This window comes from Equus asinus, chromosome 21 (assembly GCF_041296235.1).
Source record: "Equus asinus isolate D_3611 breed Donkey chromosome 21, EquAss-T2T_v2, whole genome shotgun sequence".
NCBI classification, from domain to species: domain Eukaryota; kingdom Metazoa; phylum Chordata; class Mammalia; order Perissodactyla; family Equidae; genus Equus; species Equus asinus.
This window is the reverse complement of record NC_091810.1, coordinates 12927944-12953099: the sequence shown is the minus strand read 5'-3', so window position 1 is coordinate 12953099 and position 25156 is coordinate 12927944. Positions and strand designations below refer to the sequence as shown.

The window sequence follows — 25156 nt, the reverse complement described above, 5'->3', positions numbered from 1 at the left end:
TGGCTCAGCATTCCAGAAACAACCAGTGGGAATGCCCCAATTCAGGAGCACTTTTCAAGCCTCTGCTTGCGTCATTTTTGTTAACGTCCCATTGGCCAGAGAAAGCCACGAGACCAACCTAGGTGCAAGAGCTGGGGAAATACGCTCTGTGTCTTTATGAGAAGAGTGGAGAATTAGGGGCATTTTCACAGTGTACCACAGTACAGTCAATAACTACAGGAGTATACACAGAGGACAGACATCAGAAAGGCAGGATATGGAGACCTGAAGGCGGGGAATTCTTAGCTGGCATACAGGGAAGTCCTTCGAACACAGTGCTTGGGGGCCGACCAAAAATGTATTAGTGCCTCACTTCCCTTCGCTCCGTGAGCTGTCAGATGTGGGGCTCCGCAGTTGGGTGCGGCCCCTCAGCCTGGAAAGAACTGAGGGAAGGCCTTGCGTGGGGGCCGAGAGCCAGGGGTGGGGACAGAGTTAAGGAAGGGGGTGGTCCCTCGTCATCACGAGATGATGCCCCCTCTCTTTTGTGTGTGACTTTGCTGTTTCCAGGTGTCCCCCACCTCTCCGAACCTGGCGCAGGAGCAGGCCCGCAGAAGAGGGGGCTGCCCGCTGACTGGCCAGGCTTCAGGGCCGGGGCTGGGACACTGTGGGCGAGCAAGGCTCAGTCGGCCCTCACTCGCGTGGTGCATGTCTCCATCATGACATGCGGGCCTTCCGGGTGTGCTCACGGGTCCCTGGGGCTTGTGGACGTGTTTTCCACTTGCAGACAAAGAGGCATTACAAGCACGTTCATCCTCCTCAGCTTCCCCCTCTGGAGAGCTGAGTTTACAGAGAAAGAAATGCAAGCGCTTCATTCTTTGCTTGAATGGAGCCCGAGGCCACAGCCCTGCTCGTCCTCTGCTGTTCCTGGCACAGCCTCGCCGCCCGGGGCCCACCCCACCCGGGACACTGGCACTCAGCCAGCCACGCGGGTGCCGGCCGGGGCCTCGTTGCCTCTGGCATGGCCTGGCTGCCTGGATTCGAACCCTCGCTCTGCCACTTCTAGCTCAGGCAGGTGCCTTTCCCTCTCTGGGCCTCACTGTCCTCACCTGGACTTCAGGGCACTGTCCTTAGGGTTGTAGAGCCGCCTAAACTGAATGAGATCGTGAATGGCCAGCCCTGAGAACCTGCTTGATAAAGGTGGGCCATTGTTTATTTGATGTCCTCATAGTGGGTACAACTGCTCCCCTCGGGCATTTGGAACTCAAGTGACATGACCTCCAGAGAGACTGACAACGGCCCCTTCTCAAATGCCCGTGTGGCCCCCCTGTTGCACAGGGGCTGTCCTCTGCTCCGCTCCCTGCTCTCGGAGGCCCGAGGGCTCTTGAGGAGGAGTTCACAGGAGTGATGAGGTCCTCAGGGTGTCAGTCCTCACCCGTGCCCTCTCCCCTGCCCGTCCCCCAGACTGGGCTCTCCTGGGGGGTCCTGGGTGCCCCGCTTCCGGAACCCCCATTCTGAGTGCCCCAGCTCCCTTTCCTGGCCCAGAAGACATTAACAGTGTTTGTCTTCAGAAGTGTCCTGCCCTGCAGGCACCTGCCCAGGCCCCACACGATGCAGGTGGACTTGCTCAGTCCATGGAGTACGAGCCGCTGGCCTGATGCTCACCTCCCACTCCAGCCTTCACACCGCCTCCCCCAGCTTCTAGCAGAGCTTTGTGAGTCCATCCAAACACCCACAAAGAACTTGCCTCCTTTCTAGAGCCCTGGGGAGGAACAGGGATCACAGAGGGGGAGCTTTGAAAGTAGGCTTAGGTGAAAGAAACAGGCCTGCCAGTTGTGTGAGAAGAGCAAATAAATTTTATTTTACTTCTAGTGAAGGCTTTGATTTCAACTCACCAAGAAGCCAACCCACTTTGGTTCACTAATACTTGTATTATGCCCAGGTTACAGATAAGACAGCTGAGGCCCAGAGAAATTAAGCAACATGCCCAAGGTCACACAGCAAGTGAAACAGCAAGCTAGGCTCCAGACCCCCTGCCTTGGAGCGGATGCTTGAATCCAACAGCGGCAGGTGTTGCCACAGGCCCCCCTGAATCCCTGTCATCCCCCGCAGGTTGTCTACTTCACGGCCACTTTCCCGTTCGCCATGCTCCTGGTGCTGCTCATCCGGGGACTGACGCTGCCCGGCGCAGGCGCAGGCATCAAGTTCTACCTGTACCCTGACATCAGCCGCCTTGAGGACCCACAGGTACCGCGGGGCCGCCCGTCCTCCCTCCCACCAGGCGGGCAGGGCAGGGTGTGGGGGAAGCTAAGCAGGCAGCACAGTTTCTGTGGCTCCTCCGTGTGCAGATCTAGCTGGGCCATCAGCCCCTGCTCCTTTTCTGCTGGGCTGTGGCGGGTCGTTCGCTGCGCTCGGGGGCCTTTCCAGCTGTGTGTGGCCCTTTTCATGTCGAGCACTCCTGAGAGCAGCCAGTTATAGTCTCGTTTAGGCGCTGAGCCAGGTAAGCGAAGTCTTCAAGAGCTAGTCTCCTCCTCCGACCCCGCCTCTGCCCTCAGCGGCCGCCGGGCTGACTGAGGGAGGGGAAGAGTCGGCTGGGAGAGCTGCTGGCTTCCTGGCCGAGGACGGAATTCAGAGGTGGTGGCCTCTTGGAAGGTTGACGGGCAGATTCCGAGTGTCCACCTCCTGGCCCCCAGCCGCGTGACTGCAGGGGGTTGGACAAAACCCTGGGAGATGCACTGGTCCATTTAAGGACCTTTGGTCCCCAGCCTCCAGTTGCCTCCAGGGGCCTGTGCTGCTTCAGGTTTCCTTCAGCACTGTCCTTGGATGTGCGGGGGCTTGGCCAGCATCAAGGGACAGCTGGGAAGGCAGCTCTGTGGCCATCAGGACCTGCCTGATGAAGGTTCTGGAGAGCGGCTTTACCCTCATAACCCGTGAGGGAATTCTTCCCCATTCCAACTCAGGGGTCCCAGGACAATATCACAGTAATGGTAGCAGCCTTGACTTACAGGTCACCGTGTATCTGGCACTGGGCTAAATCTTTACTCTTTGAACCCACAAAATAGCACTGGAAAGGCACCTTGGATTCCAGCACAGACGCTCCAAGTGCATTCGAGAGTCTGCACACTTTGAGGTGCAGTCCTGCGTGGCCAGGTGGCAGGACCCACGCCGCCTCCTCCAGGAAGCCGGCTCTAACAGCCCCTTCTCTCTCTCCTTGCCCCCCACACCCCCGTAGGTATGGATCGATGCTGGGACCCAAATATTCTTCTCCTATGCCATCTGCTTGGGGGCCATGACCTCGCTGGGGAGCTACAACAAGTACAAGTACAACTCGTACAGGCAAGTGTCGCGCCGGCGGGCCTGGTGGAGCTTGGAAATGCTGATGACGTTTAAAGAGAAGTAGGGAGCGTGGCTTCCTCGCGTTGTGAATTAACTTGCTCCCTGACGTGTGTGACTTAGGGACTGTATGCTGCTGGGATGCCTCAACAGTGGTACCAGTTTTGTGTCTGGCTTCGCAATTTTTTCCATCCTGGGCTTCATGGCACAAGAGCAAGGGGTGGACATTGCTGATGTGGCTGAGTCAGGTATGGTGGTATTGGTGGCAGTGGTGGTGGGCACTGCCACCTAGTGTGTAAGCCGAGTACTGCAGGCATGAAGCCAGACCCCAGGGGGCTTTTGGGGGGGGGGCGAGCCTGGTTTCTGAAATGGACCCCCCCACCAAGATGTCCCCCAAGTACCAGAGAGTACAAAAGCTAAATTTTAAGCACTTTCATTGCAATTTGGCCCAAGGGGCGGCAGGAACATGGGGGCTGGTTAAGTTGGGGAATATTTAGCTACTTTCCTGTGGTCTTCCCCCCTCCCCCTCCTTCCCCAGCAAACTCCTGGTTTCAGCAACAGAAGCCACTTTCCTGACTCAAGCCCAAGTCAGCCACCAATTGTTTACATTGATCTGTTCTTTAAACAGTTAGGAACGAGCCCCTCCTGTGGGCCGGGCACTGGGGTGAATGAGTGAAATGGGAGCAGTCATTTTCTGTGCAAATCCGAAATCTGGAAATAGCATGTTAATTTGCAGAAACTGCAGGCAGGCTGTTATCTGCAAGGTGCCTTGGAACGGCCTGGGGAGTGTCGCGTTTTGTGAGAGAGGATGCCAGGCCAGGGCGGCTTCGTGCTCATCTGCCTGCAGGTGCAGGACGAGGTATGACATTTGGGGACAACAAACATGGGCCCCCGGTGCCGCTGTCAGCAGGTGCCTGGGGAATGGGACCCGTCCGTTCCTGAATCACGAGGTCCATGGTCGCCTAGAGGGAGCCCTACTCCCTCAGGATGTTGTCAGAGCAGTGGACGGACAGGGCGATGGCAGGGCCCCTGCCGCAGGCCTGGGCGGGTCAGAGCCGGCCCGAGGGTGAGGAGGAGGAGGTTGTGCTGAAGACACGTGGGCTCCCTATGACCTCACGGTGGGCTCTGCTTTGTCCCCCGTAGAGAGCAAGGAGATGGCCACCAAGGAGAAGCTGCAGTGTCTGAAAGACTTCCACAAGGACATCCTGAAGCCGTCGCCAGGGAAGAGCCCGGGCACGCGGCCTGAGGACGAGGCCGAGGGGAAGCCCCCACAGAGGGAGAAGTGGTCCAGCAAGATCGACTTTGTGCTCTCCGTGGCTGGCGGCTTCGTTGGCTTGGGCAACGTCTGGCGTTTCCCATACCTCTGCTACAAAAACGGTGGAGGTGAGCCCACGCTGGACAGAGAGTGGCACTGGAGGAGAAAGTGGGGCCAGAGCGTGGGTGGCCCCTACCTGCTTTACACACCGCCCACGCTCCCCCCACCCTGCCTGATCTCCTGATTTCTCACGTCCTCTCCGCGGCCTCCTGGAGGCAGGCGAAGGTCCTGGGCTGAGGCTTTTCTCAGGACCAGAAGAGAGTAGAGGGTCCTGGCTCCAGGGACCACCACAGACCAGGGTCAGGCAGAGCCAGCGTCCCCACCGTGGCGTTGCCCTTGCCCTTGTTGGACACGAGGGGCAGTGTCCTGGTTCCCCAGCCACAGAACCCCAGCCCTGGGGGTCAGGGCTGCCTCAGCCTTGTCCATTCAGGTGAGGAGACCAGCGACTTGAGAGCAAGGGCCTTGCTCGGGCTGGTCAGGGTCAGAGCTGGGGTCTCCTAGACAAGGAGTCCCCACATGCTGGCAGGCCCCTCAGACGTGATCGTGTCTCCCCTCCGGCCTCCCCACTCTACCCTGGACATATGTGACGACCTCTGGCCCTTCTGTCTGGGCTCCTCTGACCTTTCAGACCCCTGGGCCTGCCTTCCTCCTCGCTTCCCATCCTCACACCCGCTGCAGGACGAGCTCAGCAAGTCCACGCCTCGGCCCCACGCCTCTCTCCACTGCCCCCGGTCCCAGATCGGACCTTGGACATAGTTTTCCTTCCCTGAGAGCCCCAGAAGACCAGCTGCTTGGCAGTTGGCAGTTAGCATGAGGAGGGGACGGTTCACGCCTCCTTTGCAGCTTTTCCCAGTTGGCGGCTCGAAAACCAGTTCTGAAGGATGGGGAGCTGCAGGAGTGTGGAGGGACCCTGGGCGGGGAGATGCGTATCAGTATATGAAACAGACTTTCCTGTGTGGACAGCGAGGTGTCTTTGTACCTGTGTGTCGTCGACCTAAGTTGCTTCTTCCCTCCCGTCCTGTCCAAACCCTTGTCCTTGATTCCCCACGTGATGTCTGAAGAGCCCACACGATTATTTCTCGCATAAGCTTTTAACAAGCACCGTATTGAGCAAAGTAATTATCTTTGAACAAGGTAATTACTTAGCCACAGGAGAGTGGGGTGGCGCTCATCCTCTGCTGGGAGAGGCAGGCGGGGGTGCTGGCGGCCGCCGTCTTCCACGTGGACTTCTCCCTCTGATGCCCTGTGCACTTGTAGAGAAGGACGCTCGGGCCCTCTCCCGGTAGCTGGCTAGAGAAGGCAAAACTGAAGTACAGAAATGGGTGCGTTGAGAACCTCCTCGAGGGTGGGGCTGGGGGTGGAGGTGGGGGCCCGGTTCACATCTGTCTCGCAGTCAGCTGGACCTGATCCCTCGCGCGGTGACGTTGACCAGTCAGGGCCAGAGCTGATGTGGGGGTACCAGGGGCCCCAGTCGAGGTGGAAAGGCCGCAACCTGGACTCTGGGGTGGGTACGAGCACCCCCCACCACTTCTCGTGGGGTTTTCTTGCATCGCCGCCCGAGGACACTCCGTCACCGTCGGGTTTTCCTCAGGCCGAGTGGACGCTGGGCTGTTTCAGGACTTGCCTCGCCCGCCACATTTGTGGTTAACGCTGTACGATGTACTTTCTGGCTCCACTTTATTTCCAAGTTGTTTTTTTTAATTCTTAAACCGCTCATTTTGTTTCTGATATCTGTTTTACATACCCAGCCCTCCAGCCCTTTCTGTTTCACATTTCTTGACCTCTTTTGTTTCAGTCGTGGATTTTACTGTATGTTCTCAGCCCAGGCCCCTTAGGCGTTCTTGTTTTTGCTGCTCCTGCCGCCTCCTGGACCCACCGGTCTCGGTCACAGCTCAGTTCTCCCTGGCATCTTCTCTCAGGCCGGCTGCAGACGGGAGGGGACGTTTCTCTGAGGCCCTGGAATGTTTCCAGTCAGAAAGGTGCCCCCTGAGCTGACGGGCTCCTGTCTCCCCAACCTGCCTCCAGATCCTGGCAGAGGCCCCTCTGAGGAAGCCAGAAGCCCTTTTCTGGGGAAAAGGAACATCTGGGAACCTGAACACGAGAAGGCTCCTTGGGAGCCGTTTCCCCTTACCTGCCCCTCAGTTCTCAGGCGGGGAAACTGAGGCCCGGTGAGGGCATGTGGTGCTGTGCATAGGAGGTGGACGAATGAGGGCTGGAAGGGAGGCCCGGGTCTCCTGAGCCTGGGGTCTCGCACACGCATGCCTCGACGCTGTTCAAGGGTCTCAGATGCGCCCCTGCAGACGCGCCCCTGCGGGGCCGGCTTCTGTGTTCTCTTGTCTCCAACTCCTGCAGCGTTTAGGTAGAAACCTTGTGGTTGCAAACGGGCTTCAGTCATCAGATAACCACAGCCTTCCCCCTTGGCTTCCTTCTAGCAAACATTGGCATCAGTGGCTCTGGTTTTGGGGGAGACCCTCCCTTTCCAAGCCGGCAGACTGAGTCCACGCTCAGTCCCGTCTTCTACCCGGATACCCAGTGTCCAGCCAGATTCTGGTGTGTGAGGGGGCCACTTGGGCTGAGTGTAGGAGACAGATGCTAACACGGCCCCGCCTGAGCCCCGGTGTGCCCCACCCAAATGTGAGAGGGGCTGGTGTCTTCTCCCAGGCAAGAAGTCAGACCTGGCTCCTCCTCCCTGCTTTTTGGGTTTGGGAGACCTGCCTCAGACCCGAGTGTCTTGTGTGAGCTCCGTGCTCACCCGGGCAGCTCGGTCGCTGATGTGTCTCCCCTCTGCCCCTCCCCCTTCCTCTTCCCTTCAGGTCCTGGCCTGGCCTTCGTCGCCTACCCTAAAGCTGTGACCATGATGCCGCTGCCCACGTTTTGGTCCATTCTCTTCTTTATCATGCTGCTCCTGCTTGGGCTGGACAGCCAGGTATGTAGAGGTGGAGGGACGGGCCTAGAGTGAGACTGCCCACGGCGAGCCCGGTTCTGGAAAAGCCCCTCCTCTGCGCTGCGTGAGGTGGTCAGGCGGTCAGGCCCCTCCCCACCCGCACATTAGACTTGCAGCAACTGCGGCCAGCAGTGTCTCTGCTCAGGGCACCAGGTGACCGCTGCTTGGCCCATCATGGATAGTCCTCAGTGTCCTGTGCTTCCTGGAGCCCGTGCACAGGGGAGCCCGCCCCTTGCTGTGAGACCACGACCAGAACAGCTAAGCACTCACAGCCTCGCTCAGACCTGCCCTGGCCTCTGGCCGTCCTGGCTTCTGCTCGTCAAGTACATGCCCCTGACCTACAACAAGGTCTACATGTACCCCACCTGGGCCATCGGGCTGGGCTGGAGCCTGGCCCTGTCTTCCATGCTGTGTGTCCCCTTGGTCGTGGGCATCCGCCTCTGCCAGACGAAAGGGCCATTCCTTGTGGTGAGCATGCAGGACCCTGAGGCTAGACTATGCGGGGAGGGCGAGAGGCTGAAAGCCAGGTGGATGTTGGTTTGCTGTGTGACCTTGGGTACGTTGCTTGCCCTCTCTTGAGTCCAAGACCCCTCACCTGCCCCATGGAGTGGGTGAGATTGTGGGCAGGAGAGTGCATCATGGGAAACAGGAACAGAGAACAGTTCACATGGGAGAAGGCTCTGTGGGGACGTTCAGACAGGGCTGTGGGCACGAGGAAGGATTTGCCAAGCAGAGGATGTGAGATGGAGGGTGTGGGGCACGAGGCATTCGTAGGCCAGGAGCTGTGACAGCGCTTGGGCAGCAGTGACATGTTCTGGGGAGTGGGCGATGAGGCTGGAGAGGCGACGGTGGCTTTGGGTGCCAAGCTAAGAGCTAGGGCTTTATCCTGGGAGCAGTGGGGTCTGTGTTTCTGAGGTGGTGAGACAGGAGACAAGGAGCCGGGAGGAAGCCTGAGCTCCACCCAGAAGCCCTCCGCCACCCCCAGCCACGTCTCAGATAAGCCCAGCCCACGCTGGGGACCCCTCCCCAATCTGTGGCCACACCTGCCGCCCGACCCTCAGATGACACCCCTGCACAAGGCCAAGCCTGCGACTTCCAGGCCTCTGTGCCTGCCTGGCTCCACCCCCGGCCCCTGCCCACTGCTCAGCTCTTGGAAATTCCTCCAGCAATCCTGGAGATGCCAAGCTCTTTCCAAGAAAGGCTTTTCTTAGCTTCTCTCTTAACCTTGAGCTTGGGCTGGCTCCAAGGCTGCACTGTTTTGTTCTGGGCTGTTTTATTGTTATTCTTAAAAATCTGGAGCCAGGATGTCCTGGGGCCCTGGCTCCCCCTGGGTTGGGCCGGTTTCCTGCTGGGCAGGGGAATGGCCTGGAGGTGGTGCTGGTGGGGGAGAGAGGAGGCTGGGCACAAAGGGAGCAAGCCGAGGACAGAAGCAGGGGTGTGTGAGGGAGGACGACATGATGCCAGGGTCAGTCTGAGCTGCGACGGCCCTTGGGGGGTTCCTGCAGCATTAGACCATTGTGTTTTCTCAGGGGACACAGGCAAGGACCCCAGTGTTCAGGCAGAAGGCTGATCGGCCCTATCATTTCTTAAAATACTGGAATACTGGGCCTGGCAACAGATGAGTAATAGCTGCTGCCCTGAGCCCTCCAGGTGGCCCCCAAATGCCCCATGCCAACCCAGCCCCTCCCCAGGAATTTCCAGAATGCCCCTGCCACCCAGAAACTGAAGGTTAACTGGATCTTGGATGTCTGTTCTGGTTGGTCAGTGCCACAGCAATTACATATTTCAGCCACGAGGAGGAGCACGTCCAACAGGTCACTAACGTGTCCCTTCAAAACTCAATTTAAAAATATCGTAGAACCAAAGCCGCCTCCTCTGCAGGCGGTTGAGCCCCATCCATCCGTCTGTGCCCTGGGCCCCTCGACCCCCCACCTGCACAGGGTGCCGAGGTGTCCTCCCAGCCCCTAACTTCTCTCTGCGCCCGACCGGCCAACCCCGAGCTCTGTCCTGGGCGGATTCCAGCTGCGTCTGCGCCCCCCTTATGCACAGAGCCCCGGGTGTTGCCCGGGGGAGCGCGCCTCTTGTCTCACCTTCCGCGCGCACACCTGCTGTCCAGAGGCACCGAGAGGCAAAGCGATGCAAGGGGAGCAGAGCCTGCCCTCCGCTGGTGTTCCACCCCTCGCCCTTTACCTGGGCCTCCAGTCTCCTCCTCCAGGGACCAGAGGGGCAGCCCAGATGAGGGGAGCCCCGGGCAGGGCTGGGAGTGAACTGGAGAAGGCCATGGAAATCTACAGCAGGCAGCGCTCATCAGCTCTGGCCCGTTGTCACCAAGAGAGGATGTGGGTCTGGGGTTGCCGGGTCTTGCAATGTTTTAGGGGCAGATGGAAATCTGGATTTTCAAATGAAATATTGTAGCTTTTAATAGCAGCTTTTAAGCACTTGTTATATACCTACGTTGAACGTCACTGCCTGGAGAGTTTGTGGTTTCCAACTGCTTCCTCTTTACGTCTCTGGCCAGGAGGTGGGCTGGGCGGCCAGAGCCCTGAGTTGGAGTCCCGGTCCTGCTCTGGCTGGCTGGGTGGCCAGGGGGGCCTTTCCCTCCCAGACTCCACGATCAGGCCGCCAGCGGGGAGGACGAAACTCGCCCTGCCCGGGGATCCTGTGCGAATTCTCGGGCGGCGCCGCCTCTGGCCCCTCTGGGGGAGGCCCAGCTCTGACACAAGCAGTGGTCTCCCAGCCCTCGCAGGGAGAGCTGCATGCCCGCAGGGAGATGGGGAGACCTGTCTGCAGGGAGGCAGGGATGCAGCTTGTGGGAGGCCAAGGGGGTTGGAGTTTCTCCTTGAGGAAGGTGGGAGCCATGGTAGGCTCCAGACAGTTATATGACCTCAGGCATACAAATTGCAGAAACTTGGCCGCTTTGCAAGTCAGAGAAGTTGGGGGATGGGACTCACAAGGAGGCATATTCCAGCTCCAAGGGAGAAAGAAGTCAGAGCCTGAGGTCTGAGTCACCCTGCCTCTGAGGTGTGGAAGCAGGGCTTGGCCAAGGAACTACCACAGGAATCTTGCCCTGATTCAGGGCCTGGAGGGAGCTTAAGAGTTGAAACGGGAGGTCCAGAGAAGGTAGTAGTTTGCAAAAGGCCAAACAGCACACTGGCAGGACCCAGAGTGGGTGGATGGCTGTGGTCAGGAGGGAAACCAGGCCCCCTGACTCTCCTCCGCTTCTGTCCCCTTCTTTCTCCAGAGACTCAAGTACCTGCTGACCCCCAGGGAACCCAACCGCTGGGCTGTGGAGCACGAGGGGGCCACGCCCTACAACTCCCGCAGGGCCGTGAACGGGGCTCTCATGAAACCCTCGCACATCCTGGTGGAGACCATGATGTGAGCTCGTGGCCAGGTCAGGCCACTTTCCTGCTGTTTACTAACATTAGATGCCCGTAGGACGAGGTTTACAGAGCTTCAGATTGCACTAGGAGTTTTTCTAATTGTCACAGAAAATGTGTGTGTGTGTGTGTGTGTGTGTGGTGCCGTGCGTATGTGTATTTTGTTTTGATTTGGGGATATTTTGTACAAAGAGAAAACCCACAGGCAGATGTCGGGGGCGAGGCAGAGCCTTCATACTGAATTAGATGTATTTTATGGGAACTTGGTAAATTTTTCTTTGTATTTTTCTTATATACAACTGTATATAAACTTAGAGATTGTCATACACTTTTACCACTTGAATTGATCCTGCCAGCAATAGATCTCATTGTTTTTTTTTTTTTGAGGAAGATTGGCCCTGAGCTAACATCTGCTGCCAATCCTCCTCTTTTTGCTGAGGAAGACGGGCCCTGAGCTAACATCCATGCCCATCTTCCTCTACTTTATATGTGGGACGCCTGCCACAGCATGGCGTGCCAAGCAGTGCCATGTCTGCACCCGGGATCTGAACCAGCAAACCCCGGGCCGCCGAAGTGGAACGTGCGAACTTAACCACTGTGCCACCGGGCTGGCCCCTAGATCTCATTTTTAAAAGCAATTCTTCGGTGCTTGTGTAGCTGGCAGAAAGTTCTGCCCCCAAAAAGTGCAGGGCGGACTTTTCCTGGGCCAACGGGCCCATTTTAAAAGTGCGTAGCACCTTCCAAATGTGGTTCGAGTGGAAGCAAACAGCACCCACCAGCTGGCCAGACCCAGAGGGCCTGGAGAAAGGAGGCCGTGGGGAGACGCCTCGTCGCTCTTGTCTTCGCCAAGAAGAGAGACGCCAACCTAATGAACCAGCCCCTCAAACACAAGGACCGACTCAAAGCTGACAGATGAGGCCCCACAGCAACAGCCTGATTCTAAGAGCCGCAGAAGCCGCTGCACCAGGAGCAAAACCCCACCTTGTGTTTTGAGGTGGACGGTGGAGGTTGGACAGTCAGAAGGACTGTCGGACGGACCGTCAGAGCTACTCATGCAGAGGAGCAGCGAGAGCTCCGAGAGGCTGGGGCGGACGGGGCCGAGGTGGGAGCCCTCAGGCTGACTGCCCGGCCACAGTCCTTCCTGGGGTGGCTCCTATGGAGACCTGAGCTGTCTGGCAGGAGCTGGCGGTCCCAGGGCTCTGAGCCTCGCGCAGATGGTCTGTTGCATCTTAGTGGGGTCCTGGCAGGTTCAGGCCATTCCCCAGCTGACGTCTCTGGAGGCTGCCTGTCGGAAGGAAGCATGGCGTATTTGTGAGGGATGGGAGGGGAGCGAGTGGACTGGAGGATGCAGGCCAGGTGCACGGAGGGCCCGGGTCGGCGGGAGGCGCCTTTTCTTTCCTCATCTCTCCACTCAGCTCTGTCCTCATCTCCCAGAGGCGGGGAAACTGCTGATGAGCTCTTGAAGATCCTGGCCCAGGGCCGCCCTAGCACCCAGCAGGGAGTGCCAGGAGTGGCTCTGGAGGGTCACTGAATCTTTGATTCCGATGACGTGCTCCTGTCGCTCTCCTCGCAGTTCAGGCACAAGCGCAGCCCTTGGTGGGGCCCTGGGAGAGAAGAGAGCTCTGCCTTTCACAGCCCTGCAGAGCTGGTGTCAGTTGTGCACTACGTGGGAGCCCGTGAGAGGAGGCGAGGGGGCATTTTCTAGAAGGTTGGGGTTTTCAGGGGGCTGGCAGCCCAGACCTGGCTTGACCAAGAGCCTCACGTAGAGCAGCATTCCTCTGAACCAGGAGAGAAGGTGCCCCCCTTTAAAATCCCCAGTACGGACACACCCCGACCCCAGCTCCATTGGGACCACAACTGTGTCATTTAGACAGTCACTTCCAAATGTCTCAACTAAACCAAAACATTGTCACACACAAACGGCACTGCCCGCCTCGTGGGGTGTGCGGAGTGAAGCCCCGCTCAGGTTTTCAGACCAGGGGCTCTCTGGATCCTGGGACCCCCTCCCAAAATTCGGGAGGGGAAGGAGCCTTTAATGTCCCCCTCTCAAGGGACAGAGGCAATTCTGAACCTCTTGCTTTGGCGAGCATTCACATTTCACTGTTTCCAAGGCATCTCCTCTGCTGAACGGCACCCAGCCCTGGTCCAAACGCTTCAGTCCTGATGTGTCCTGTCCCCGTGTATCTGTGGTGCCGCTGTGTCTGATTTGATTTTATTGGGTTTTTCCTGAGTAGCAATGTGGCCTGTTTTCCTTTGTCTTACGGAACCTCAGTGAACTAACCACTCTCAGGGGCTGGGGACGGGTGGCCTGTGGAGGCGAGGGGCGTCTGTGGCTGCCTGGGCATCTGTGGTCGTTTCAGGCTCCACCATCTCCCCTCCTGGGGCTTGGACCCCGGTGAGAGGCTACAGTATTGCGGGTTGGTGGGCAAACGGCAACATTCTGGAAATGGCCCGAGGAAGGCCTCCTCTTATGAGAGTCCCAGACCAATTCTAGACCAAAGACACATGCAGACCAGCTCCCCAGGCCTCGCCTGGAAGGAAGGTCAGCCACTTCACCCAAGCCGGTTCCTCGGCAAGCTCCCGGGGCACCTGTCTCCCCGGCGGCCTCTGGTCGAGTCCCCCAGCTCTGTGTCCGCAGAACTCGGCCCTGCGAGCACAGTGTGCGAGGCCACGCGGCTTCTCCGTGTCCGCACGCAGAGCTCCCGACTCTGGTCCTCCTGTCTCTGGAGAACGGGCCGTCCTCTGCCCGCTCCCTGCCTGGGATGGGTCAGAAATCCAGAGGCCGACACACAGCCCAGTCAGCCGGATCTGGAAGGGGTGTGAGGGAGATGTTTGAAGAATTTTTTAGGATGCGGAAATGGCTAAGGGCCCCGGGATAAATCTCCCTCAGGGAGATGCTTCGCTGAGCTGGGCGTGGACCGAGTTAATCCCTGCAGTGGACAGGCCTCCAGGGCCCCCCAGCCAACGCCCTCATTGTAAAATGGGGAAACGGAGGCCTGGAGCAGGGAAGAGACTTTGGCACAGCGAGCTGGGAACGGAACCAGCCCCTCTCGGGTCACTTCCAGCTGCAGGGGCTCTGGGGCCTGTGTGGCGAGTGGCGAGTGCAGCTCCCTAGGTCTCTCCCTGAAGACCGAAGGCAAGCCTTGATGAAACAGGAAACGTTCCATCCCCCGCAGTCAGGGACAAGGTGAGCAGCACCCACCTCGGACCATCCTCAGGGGCCAGCTGGACCCCAAGCTGTGGTTCCGTGGGGCAGGTAGCTGGCCTTCGGTCGGAGGGGCAGCGCCCATTCACCGTGGCCCTGCACCCAGCAGCCCTCTGTGATCTGGGCATTGAGAGCCCTACTGCACAGGAGGAAACTGAGGCCCAGAGAAGCTGGCTGGTGTGCAAGAGGCAGAACGCCTTAGGCAGGATTAGCCAGAGGCCATGTGGGAAATTCCCAGGAGCAGGAGGTGGCCTTGGATGAGTTCTGGGCTCTTTGCAGCTCCCTCTCTGTACCTCTGGTCCCCTGTTCTCGCCCCAGATCCCCAGCACACCCCCAGAGATGGTGGTGAAGCACAAGACGAGAGCAGACCCGTCCCCCCACCCCGGCCTAGCACAGGGCGTCCTGTGTCAGCCAGGTGCCACGCACAGTGGGCAGGGCCCAGGCAGCATCACGGGAAGTGCTCTGGGCAGAGGCGCCTCCCTTCCCCCCAAGCCTCAGACGCAAGCCAGGAAAGGACCCAAGAGAAACCGCTCCAGGCAGCTAGAGGTTCGTCCAGCCCTCAGACCCAGGCCAGGCGGCCCCAGGCCATCCGCACGGATGTTTTAAATACCGCTGTGCAGAAATTCAACAAGCACAAGACCGCACAGCACACAAAACCCCGATCCCAGAACTTGGCGCGGGTGCGGGCCCCGGGCCCGGGAGCAGCCTTTGTCCTCTCTCCAGCACCGGCCCTCAGACGCCCCTTGTTTTATGGGAAGCTGCCTCTCCTTGTCCCCTGGGGGGTGTCGCTGCTGACGTGTCTGCCTGGTCCTTGAGGGATGGAGCGTCTTGGTGTATATCTGGCTTCAAATCGAGACGTTGGCTCCATTTTTTTTACCCAGTTCATTTTCCAGTCCCCAGCTACTGTAACTCTGTGTTTAGCACAAAACAAAGCTGAGAACGTGGGTCTTGCCTCCTTCCAGAAATATGTCTGGCACACCAGGACTTTTTATTAAAACTTCAAAATATTTTAAAAATATTTTAAACTTTTGTAAAAAAAAAGAAAACCAAATCAACCAACCAGAGACTCTTCTGAGGAGGAACATTTGTATTTGAATGAGATCCTGGGTGTGTGATTCAGTCTTGCGGTAGACAAGCTTTGTGTATAAATGTTTTATGATATGAATCCCTGTATTTGCAGGGTTTTTCTCTTTGCTCATTAGATAAATATGTATATCGATATTTTAAATTCATCTTGCTTTTTTTAGAGGAGTTTGTAATCACCTTATAACATGAAAATAAACATTTCCTTTGTAAAATCCAACACGTGTGCGTTCTGTTTTTTCTTTTCTTTTTAAGATTTCATTTTTCCTTTTTCTCCCCAAAACCCCCCAGTACATAGTTGTATATTTTTAGTTGTAGGTCCTTCTAGTTGTGGCATGTGGGACGCCGCCTCAGCGTGGCCTGATGAGCGGTGCCATGTCTGCGTCTAGGATCCAAACTGGCGAAACCCCGGACTCCAAGGCCGGGAGCTTGAACTTAACCACTCGGCCACGGGCCGGCCCCTGCGTTCCGTTCTGATGAGGCTGTTTTTCCTCACGTTTGGCAAGCGTTGTACATTTTACAAAGAGCTTTCAGTCCCGCCCAAGGATGCTCCTCAATGGTGACTATTATTACCCAGGTTGGAGACACTGAGGCAGAGGCTCAGAGGGGGCCGTGGTTTGCTCAAGGGCACACAGCAAGTCCAGGAAAGAGCCAGGCCTCGCACCCTGGTCCTCAGACTCCTGAGTCTGCTCTGGCTGCTTCTACTGATCCTGCTGATTGAAGTCCACCTTCTGGGTGCGCAGCCCTGTGTGACTGGGAGATCTCCCACCAGCTTCCTGAGCTTCAGTTTCCCCAGCTGGAATACACTACCGCCCCCTGCAAGGCTGCAGGATGATTAGAGGGGATGCTCATAAGGTACCAGGTGTAGTCACTTACTGACACCCGAACCGGGCCTCTCGGATCGCAAAGTCCAGGAGTGGGGCAGGCGGCGCGGAGACAGGGTGAGTGGCCAGCCCTGGAGGGACGCAAACAGGGATGATGCCACGGCTCCTGGGACATCAGAAAGAGGAGATGCAGGACCCCCGGAGATCAGTGGCTGACACAGACATCCTCAGCCTGGGGAAATGTGAGCCCAACCCACTGTTACAGTGGGGGAAACTGAGGCTAGGAGAGGGGATTGGCCTCACTGGGGTCACAAAGCAGGCCAATGTTTTGGGCAGCCGTCTTGCCCACTTGGTCCCTGATGTGGATCAAGGCGTCCAGGCCTGCAGGTTGATCTATATGACCGAGGTGGGAGGGGGAGGGTCTTTCCAGGGATCCAGGAGGGAGGAACGGAAGAATCTCCAGGAATGCCAGGGCCAGCCTGCTCCTTCCTCTTTGGGGCGTCCCGTAGACAGGGACTGCAAGACACTGTCCCAAGCGGCTGGACGGAAGCGGGCCCTGAGGCGACCAGGGAGGACAGGCCGGCGCCAGCCCCCAGCGCTCCTCCGGCGGCGGCGCAGCACCGGGCCGCCCACGGCGATCCAGCCGCAGCGCAGACGCCGCCCGCTACTGGCGGGGGTGCTGGCCGGAGGCCCTATGCAAATCAGGGATCGCAATTTCCACCAATCAGAGGGAAGCTCCGGCGCTGTAACTGCTAATGGAGCGAGCGCGCCGGCGCGGCACGCCTCCCGTCTGGGCGCGGGTGGAGCGGGGCGGGGCTGGCCGAGGGTGCGGGCCGAGCCTGGTGGCGCCGCCCCCGCCTGGTCTCTGGCTGCCTCGTCTGAGCGCCCGCCCTCGGGGTGGAGGCGGCGGGTCGGCCCGCGGTGCTTGCGTACTTTACTCTGGCGGGGGCGCCTCCACTGTTGTCTCCGGTTTTGTGTGCGCTGATGTGCATGGGGTTTTGGTTGTTTTACTAAGAGATTTTAAAAAACACCGATAACTTACCAGAAAGTTGACTGTTATATGACTATTTCGTCATATTTACTTCGAGTTTAATGAGCGACAAAAATGAAATTCCTTTTGCTTCTCCTTGCTGTCTCCTCGCTGTTTGTCAGGATTGTAAATCAGATTGTCGGGTGCTTTTCGTTTTAACATGAAGGAATAGAATGTCCTCAGAGGCGTGTATCCTTTTCATTCAGGTTTTTATACTTTCACATAAATGTGATGTTAAAAGCACCTTCTTGAACCTGAGAACGTATTATTTTGTGATTTTCAGGTTTATATAATAGGTATCATCTGGGATATTTCATTTTGCAATTTTTTATTTTTTTCTATCTGGGTCATCAGCTTTCGGAGGTATTGCCAAGTTGCTCTTCAAATTTTCACTTATTTCAGGGACATATGAACCCCCATTTTCCCACATTTCGCCAGTGCTTAATCCTGCTTACTAGAGCAGTGCCGCATCTTCTCCCATCCTTTGTTTTTAAAGAACAAGTCTCAGGGACAATAGGGCAGCCTTCGCCTGCCGTCTCCATGTGGCCAAGTCAGGCCGGGGCCCCAACTGCTCTCTGAGGCAGGTGGGACAGCCCTGGCATGTGGCTGTCTGGCCTCTTGGCTGGGCTCCGGATGGCAGCCCCTCTTCACGCCCGCCCTGGCCACGCGGTGCCCAGGCTTGGCTCCAGGCCTTAAAGGGATTCTTTCCTGCTCTGCAGCTCTAAGGAGGCAGAGGGTCCCCAGCACTCCAGGTCCTAATAGACAGGTGTCCGCCCCACCTCCTGTCTGCAGTCCATCTGGATCCATCTCCTGGTGCCAAGTTTGTGTGCTAAAGCCCAACCTTGCTTTGTACGGAGGCAGGGTAGACCCAGGCAAGCGAGGGGCTTGCCCAAGGGCACACGCTTGGCATAGGTAAGCTGAGGACAAATCCAAGGGCTGCTAGCCTGGGAGGGGTAGCTAAGCTTGGAGAGTTTGTACAAGATCCCGCTTGCTGCCAGAAAAGCCTGGAGGATGGGTTGGTGGTGTTGGTAATGGGGTGGCCTCAGACTCCTAGATGCCCCCTGGGCCTGCACGCCCTCCCTCCCCCTCCTCCACCAGAGTGAGGAGTAAGCGATGGGAAGGATGGAACCTCATTCCTTGGGGAAAGGAGCTTTGGCTCAGGCTGTATGGGAGGGTCCCCAGTACATGCAAAACTGACCCAGTCCTTTGCCCTCTCTGGAACTTGGTTTGCCCATCTCTGAGTCAGGAGAGTGGGTGCTCAAGGTCGAACTCCCAGAAGCCCAGAACAACAGAGGCAGGTTGTTGGAGACCCAGAACCTTCCTCTGGGCTGCTGTCCCTCACGTGGAGATGCATGAGGATCCCCCCTTGCGTCCCCCACCTTGCGTCCCTGGATTCCAGGGTGGAGAGGCCTGCAGCAGGCTCCGCAGGCCACACTCCCAGCGGGCGAACGAAGCAAGAGCACTGTTTGGAGGAGTCGGGGACACCCGTGAAAGGGCTTGGACAATCAGGTTGAACCACACAACAGGTTCTGAAGGGCAGTCAGGCCGGGGCAGGGCCCCAGCACCACACTCCTAGCCCCTAGCGGAGGCAGCCAGAAGAAAGAGAGGAGCTGGTAGAAGCTAGAGGAGGTGGGCCTCCGGGAGCTCCTACCTGCAGGGCGAGTGCTCAGGGCTCTGGGATCCTAATGACGAGGCCGTACGGAGAGGGTGTTACCCTGGTGCAGACCCTCAGCACCGGCAGGCTGGGGCTCTGGCTTTCACCACTTTATGGCTTCCTTTGGCTCCGTCTCCTTCAGGACACCACCATTTGGGGCTTCTTGCCTTGTGAAGCAGCCGGAAGGGCTCTCACAGAAGATCAAGTCAGTGATCCCAAAGGTGGAGAGCTGCTGGCCCGTACCGTGTGTATGCATGTATGTATGTTGTGCATCCATCTCCAGAACTTTGTCATCCTGCAAAACTGAAACTCTGTCCCCATTAAGCGACCCCTTCCCAGCACCCTCCCCCAGCCCTGGCAGCCCCCATTCTACTTTCTGTCTCTATGAATTTGACCACTCTAGATATTTCATATAAGTGGAATCATACAGCATTTGTCCTTCTGTGACTGGCTTATTTCACTTGGCACAATGTCCTCAGGGTTCATCCATGTAGTAGCAGGTGTCAGGATTTCCTTCCTTTTCAAGGCTGAGTAACATTCCCTTACATGTATGGACCACATTCTGTTCATCCATTCATCTGTCGATGGGCACTTGAGTTGCTTCCGCCTCTTGGCTACTGTGAACAATGCTGCTCTGACCATGGGTGTGCACACAGCTCTTCAAGTCACTACTTTGAATTCTTTGGGGTATATACCCAGAAGTAAAATTGCTGGATCGGATGATAATTCTATGTTTAATTTTTTGAGGACCCTCCACACTGTTTTCCACAGCAGCTGCAGCATCTTACATTCCCACCCACAGTGCACAAGCTTCCAGCTTTTCCACATCCTCACCCACACTTATGTTCTTTTTTCTTATAGGAGCCATCCTAATGGGTGTGAGGTGGACTATTTCTTTTTTTTAAGCCCACGTTTTAAAAGTGGGAAGTTTCAGAAAAAAAGTTTATAGTTTCCACATAAAAAATTCTCAGGCGGTGCCTCTGATGCCTGAGCCCCACATGGGACCATTTCCCCACATGGGAAATGCCAGGCTGAGGCCCCCTCCCAGGCCTCCCTGGGTGGCCCACGTCACTCTCTGCCTCTGGAAGGGGACTTAGGAACATTTCAGGAGGTGCTTCTGACATGGTCTGAAAAACCTGAGCAGCTCTGGCTACACTGCTGCCTGGCAATCATCAGCGGGACTGGGTGGCCACAGCGCCTCTCCAGGCGGGGTCTGTGTCCTCCAGGCGGCCAGACTGCCCTGCCCAGCCTGGGGCCTGTCCACCACTGTGTTTGAGAGGCCTGGTCTAGTCTGTCCTCACCCTCATTCGCACACACCCATTTTATAATGGGAAACTGGGATGGCTTTGTGTCCGCTTGGCTGGGCTGGACTACATCTGTCTTTCCCGGAACTCCCTTGCTTGTCTGTTTCCCATTAGGGTGGGCCACAAGGCATATTCCTGTCAGATTTGGAAGGAAGCAACCATTTTGGTTGCTGATCTGCTCATTCACCTCCTAGGTGGGAAGCAGCACCTGGGTCTGCAATTACTCTACTTTCCCTGGATTCTCCTTCAGTTTTACTGACCCGTGGGCCGGGTGTGTGCGTGGTCAGCTCGGCGACGAAGGGTCTCAGCTGCTGCAGGAGACCCTCAGCACCAAGGTCAGAGGCAACAAGAACCGACACAAGTCTCAGTCCATCCTGGGGTTCCGGTTGTGTGAGTTGTGACTCAGCCTGCTCGTGTTCCTGACTGTCTGGCACCTCAAACTCCAGCGTCAGTCACAAAGATTCAGGCTTACAGAAAGCGTTTAACCAGTCCTGCAAGTGTATGTCAACTTTAAAATAAAATAGTCAGTTACCTTCCCTTACCAGCAAAATGAGTTTATTCGGGAATAGCCAAAAGAACTGCAATCTGGGAAATGCAGGTGAAGGCAGACCATAGTGAAGTAAGAGAACAAAGGCGGGAAGCTTGCTTTTATAGAGAAAAAGAGGGAGTGGGCGGGGCTGCTCTAAAGGGAAGTCCATTGGGGGGAGAGTGAGAGTTCAGGCGGTGCCAGCTTCTCATTGGCCGAGCTGCTGCCGGGCGACGAGAACATCTTCCTTCCCCCTGCTTGAGTGGTACAGTAGCTGCGCTTCCCAAAACTGCGAAGTGAGATGGTGAGTGCATGCGAGTTCCCCCTGCAGGGCTTCCCATCTCCATTTTAAAGAAGGCTTCCCTTTACTAATTTGCACACATGCAAGCCCCCTCCCTGATACACATCCGCTACATGGGTGTGTCCACGCCTGCGTCCCGCTGGTTCCGCCTCCCGGTTGACCTCTGACTGACAAGGGGACCTGAAGCCCTGCTGACCAGTCCCGCCCCGTGCCCTGTCAGTCTGCTTGCTGCTTTCACCATTCCCTAAACCCAGGAGCCTTTCCGTGCCTGGGGGCCTGTGCCAGGGCTGCTCCAGCCTGGAATGTCCCTCCCTGGAAGCTCCAGCTGAGCTCCTTGAGAACAGGGGGCAGCTCTGATAGCTCCCCATCCCTGCTTCTGCTCAACCAGGGTGTGGTGAATGAGGGACTGTGGACTAAGCCCTTGACATACGAGATTTCATTCTGTTCTCCCGATACCTCTGCAAGTATCACTGCCCCCATTTTGCAAGTGCAAGTGGCCCCCAGCAGTTGCTGTGGAAAGAAGCGAGGCCTCTTGGCTGCCTCATGACAGGTGGAGCTGCCAGAACAGCTAATGTGCCGTCTGGCCACATCACCCAAGGTCTGATGCCTGGGACAGAGAGACGTCAGTACCCCTTGTGCTGAGTGCTCAGGTCCCGCCAACAGGTTGTGTGCTCAGCACTCAGCCCTGCCCTGGCAGAGACCGGTTCAGCTAGGTTGGTTCACGGGCGTCAGTTGGGTGCAGACTCCATCCTAAGTCGCTAAAGCCACACAGCCTGGAAAAGGGCCTTTCCAGTGGCTGCAGGGCTGTCTTGGGGCCAGGAAGAAGTCGGACCTAGGGACCCAGAAGGTAGACCTGAGATCCTAAGGGGGTTCACAGGGAGGCAGGTCCCGGCCCCACAAGAGGAAGGAGACCGTATTGCCGGAGGAGAGCGCACTATGCCCAGGGGGTGCGACGGGCGGAGGCAGGAAAACCCGGAGACCCTGGCCAGAGGCACTGTGTTCAGAGGCTCCCTGGTGAGATGAGTAAAAAGAATCTTTCTTGGCTCCATTTATAGATGAGGAAACTGAGGCTTAGGGAGAACAATCTTGCCCCAGATGAAAAGACCGTGGTGGACCCAGGCCCACAACCCTGATCTCAGCCTCCAGGGCCTGGTCCCACTTGACTCCTCTCCTGAGTAGTGGGCAGAGAGGAGCCCGGGTCTGGGCCATTGCTATGCCCCTAGTTTACAGACAAGCAAATGCACCTGGTCTTTTGCCTCCTCTCTGCACCAGGGTCACCTCCCCCAGGAAGCCCTCCTGGGCCTTGCAGTATCCTGCGCCTCCAATGTTCACCTGGAATTGAGGTTCCCTGAAGCCAAGTCCAAGAGACACATTAAGTAAATAGTGGATCCTGGGCTCCCCAGACCCATGCCAGAGCTGAATGTGGTGTCAGGGCAGAAAATACAGCCTCCTGGTCTCACCACCTGCACCAGTAAGATTAGCTTTTGAAGACCTTTCTTGCTGGGGCTGTTCTAAGGCTGAAATGAGGGCTGTGCGGCCTTCCTCTGAGTGCCTGGCACACACTGAGTGTTCACGTAGGGCTAGTTACGGCCATCGGTTCTTCAGCTTGGGGTGGGAGCCACCTGCAGAAGTGCAGCTCTGCCCTAGGGCCTGAGTGAGCTAGCAGGGAAGAGGAGAGGAGGGGCCTGTGGGTAGAGAGTGGGACACTGGGAGAGTGGTTTCAGAGGAAGACCAATGGATGACAAGGTCCAGGATGTGAACATGAGAGGGTAAAGTGAGTCAAAGGAGAGACTACACTGCAGGTGACAGAAACCCAACTCAAACTGATGCAAAAAGCAATGTATCAGCTCACATGACATTCAGGTCTAAGCTAGCTTCAGGCATGGCTGGATCTGGAGGCTCCATGAATGTCCTTAAGTATTTGTCTCTCCATTTTTTGATTCCAACTTTCTCTGTCTTGGCTCCTTTTTCTGGTGGGCTCTCCCTATGTGTGGAGAAAGATGACCACTGGCAACTCTGGCCCCATGTCCCTACCCTTTAATTATCCTGGAGGAGAAAACACCTCTTTCTCAATAGTTCCAGAGAAAGTCCCAGGATCGACTCTCATTGAACCCACTGGGGTCAAAAACCCATTTCTGACCCAATTATTGTGGCAAAGTGAATAATCAACTGAACACTCATTAGCCAGGTCTTTGGTCATGCGACCATTCCTGGGACTGGAGGGGTCAGACCCCCAGAATCATTTGGCCTGAGTAGGGTGGGTTGTGTCCCCGGAAGAAAATTAAAGTGCTCTTCATTATCAGAAGAGTGGGAGGCCCCACTGAGGGCTCGTCCCCTGGGTGCTCCACTGCTCCTGGAGGCAGGCCTTGAAAGGAGGGGAGGAAACAGCGAGCTAGGGGCCCAAGTCTTCAAGGAAGGGAGGGGGGTGACAGGAGAGAGGTGAGGGGCAGCAGCGTCACAGTGAGAGGCCACTGGGAGAGCAGGGTGGTATGAGTGGCAAAGGGCGGGTTTTGGTGGGAAATAGGAAAGGCAGTGCTGAGAGGAAAGGCCCTGGCATGCAGGGATGGCGTCAAAAGGAAGCGGTCGGTGAGCAGGGTCCGGGGCTTTGGTTAGGAAGGGCTCGGAGGAAGGAAGCAAGCTCAGGGCAAATTGCTGGGCAGGAAGGAGCAGTGTCCACGTGCCTGGGTCCCTTGCAGCAGCCCTTCCCAACTCTCTCTGAACCTCACAGCCACCTAAGAGATGGTCAGAAAGCCAAGTCCCAGGCCCCAGCCTCAGATTCTGATTTGGGCAACTGGGGTGAGCCCAGGTGGCATCTGGGCTCCGGCTTCTGGTTTAGAATAGGATAGAATCTGAGGGATCACATTTCACTGGTCAGGAGCACCGTCCCCCAGAATCCTGGGTAGGCCAAGCTCTCTCATGGCCTCTACCTGCTGGTGGCTTATTGACTGGTCCTCTAGGCAGTATGGGACACGATGAGGTCTGGCACAGTCGCCCTGCAGCAGGGCACTGGGTAAACTGCCCCCCAGTCAAAACTGCAAAGGAGACGAAACTGCTAGTGATCAGCAAGTGGCCAGAACGTGAACGGGCAGGATGTACCCTGGTCCCCCACAGTCCCTGTCTCCAACCTGGGCCTCCTCCTGCCTGCTTCCTGGATGCCCACAGCTCCCCAGAACCAAAAGAGCCACAGCAAGGTCTAGCATTGCTGTCTCCTCCTCTGCTCAAATGACAGTGTCTCCTGCAGCCATCAGTCACAAGTCTCCACACTCAGATCCGGTCCCCATCTTGTCCTCTGAACTTCTGCCTCAAGAAGGATGATGTGCCAAAAGGTACATCCGTGACTTGTCTTCCCCACTGGCTTGAAGCGTTGGGCAGGGCAGGCACTTCTGCTCATCTTGCCCACTGCCCTGTCCTTGGCGCCTAGCACACGACAGGGCAGGTTAAGACTCACCGTGGCACCTGGCCCTGCAGGTCCCTGAGGCAGGCAGCAGTGAGGAGCCCCTGCAGGCTATGAAGACTTGAAGAGGGAGTGGAGTGGCCACTTGCTCCGTGTGTGCCAGGGATGTGCCAGGAAGGGTGACAGCTGCCAGGCCCAGGTCAGGGGCTCTTCCAGTGCTGCTCCCTCCCTCCCCTGACCCCAAACCTACTTGCCCTTCCCCCCCAACCTGTAGTCTCTTACACAGCAATTGAGAGTCCCCTGCATCTCTCACCTAACCCCGGAAGCCAGAGCATTCCCTGGCTTCCCACTGCCCCAGGGCCCTCCTCCTTCTGCTAGATTGTCCTTTCACAGAACCTCTGTCGGAATAGTTGTCACCTTAGTACCCAGGTGGATTAACTATTCCATATGCTGGATATCAGGGTCACTCAGGGCTGACAGTCTCTCTTCTCAATTTGCCCAAGAACCCTCTGGGTGTCCTGTCTGCTCCAGACTAACCAGCAACCTGAGATCACTGCCTTGCTCAGGCCACACCTCCCCTCCCCACCACACTATTCTTGTCGCATCAACCCCAAGTCTCACCGAATTCAGAATAACTAGTCTCCGCAAACGTCCAGCCGATGTGACCTTGTAAGAGCTGAGGAACCCTGACCAGTGAACCCCAAAAACCACCACTCCCTCACCCCACGGCTAGTGAACCCTTGTCAGAGACTTTACCAGCCTACCTCCAGCACCCTTCCATTTCCACTCACGGGAGATGGGTCCTGCGATTCCTTCTGGGATCAACCGACCGCCCCCTCCCCAGCCGTTTCCACCTCTTGCAGACTCCAGGTCGGGGTGCCGAGGAT

At 57.1% G+C, this 25156-nt stretch overlaps 1 protein-coding gene across 1 annotated transcript in view; it reads left to right on the top strand.

Moving 5' to 3' along the window:
- Positions 1-11095, top strand: part of LOC106829470 (sodium- and chloride-dependent taurine transporter-like) — a 32766-nt gene extending 21671 nt beyond the window's left edge. The window contains 8 exon segments of the mRNA XM_070493513.1: positions 2089-2223; positions 3209-3312; positions 3433-3557; positions 4046-4168; positions 4453-4692; positions 7438-7550; positions 7851-8036; positions 10810-11095. Coding sequence (XP_070349614.1) covers positions 2089-2223; positions 3209-3312; positions 3433-3557; positions 4046-4168; positions 4453-4692; positions 7438-7550; positions 7851-8036; positions 10810-10950 — 1167 coding nt within the window. The 3' untranslated portion in view covers positions 10951-11095.
- Positions 11096-25156: the final 14061 nt, after the last annotated feature.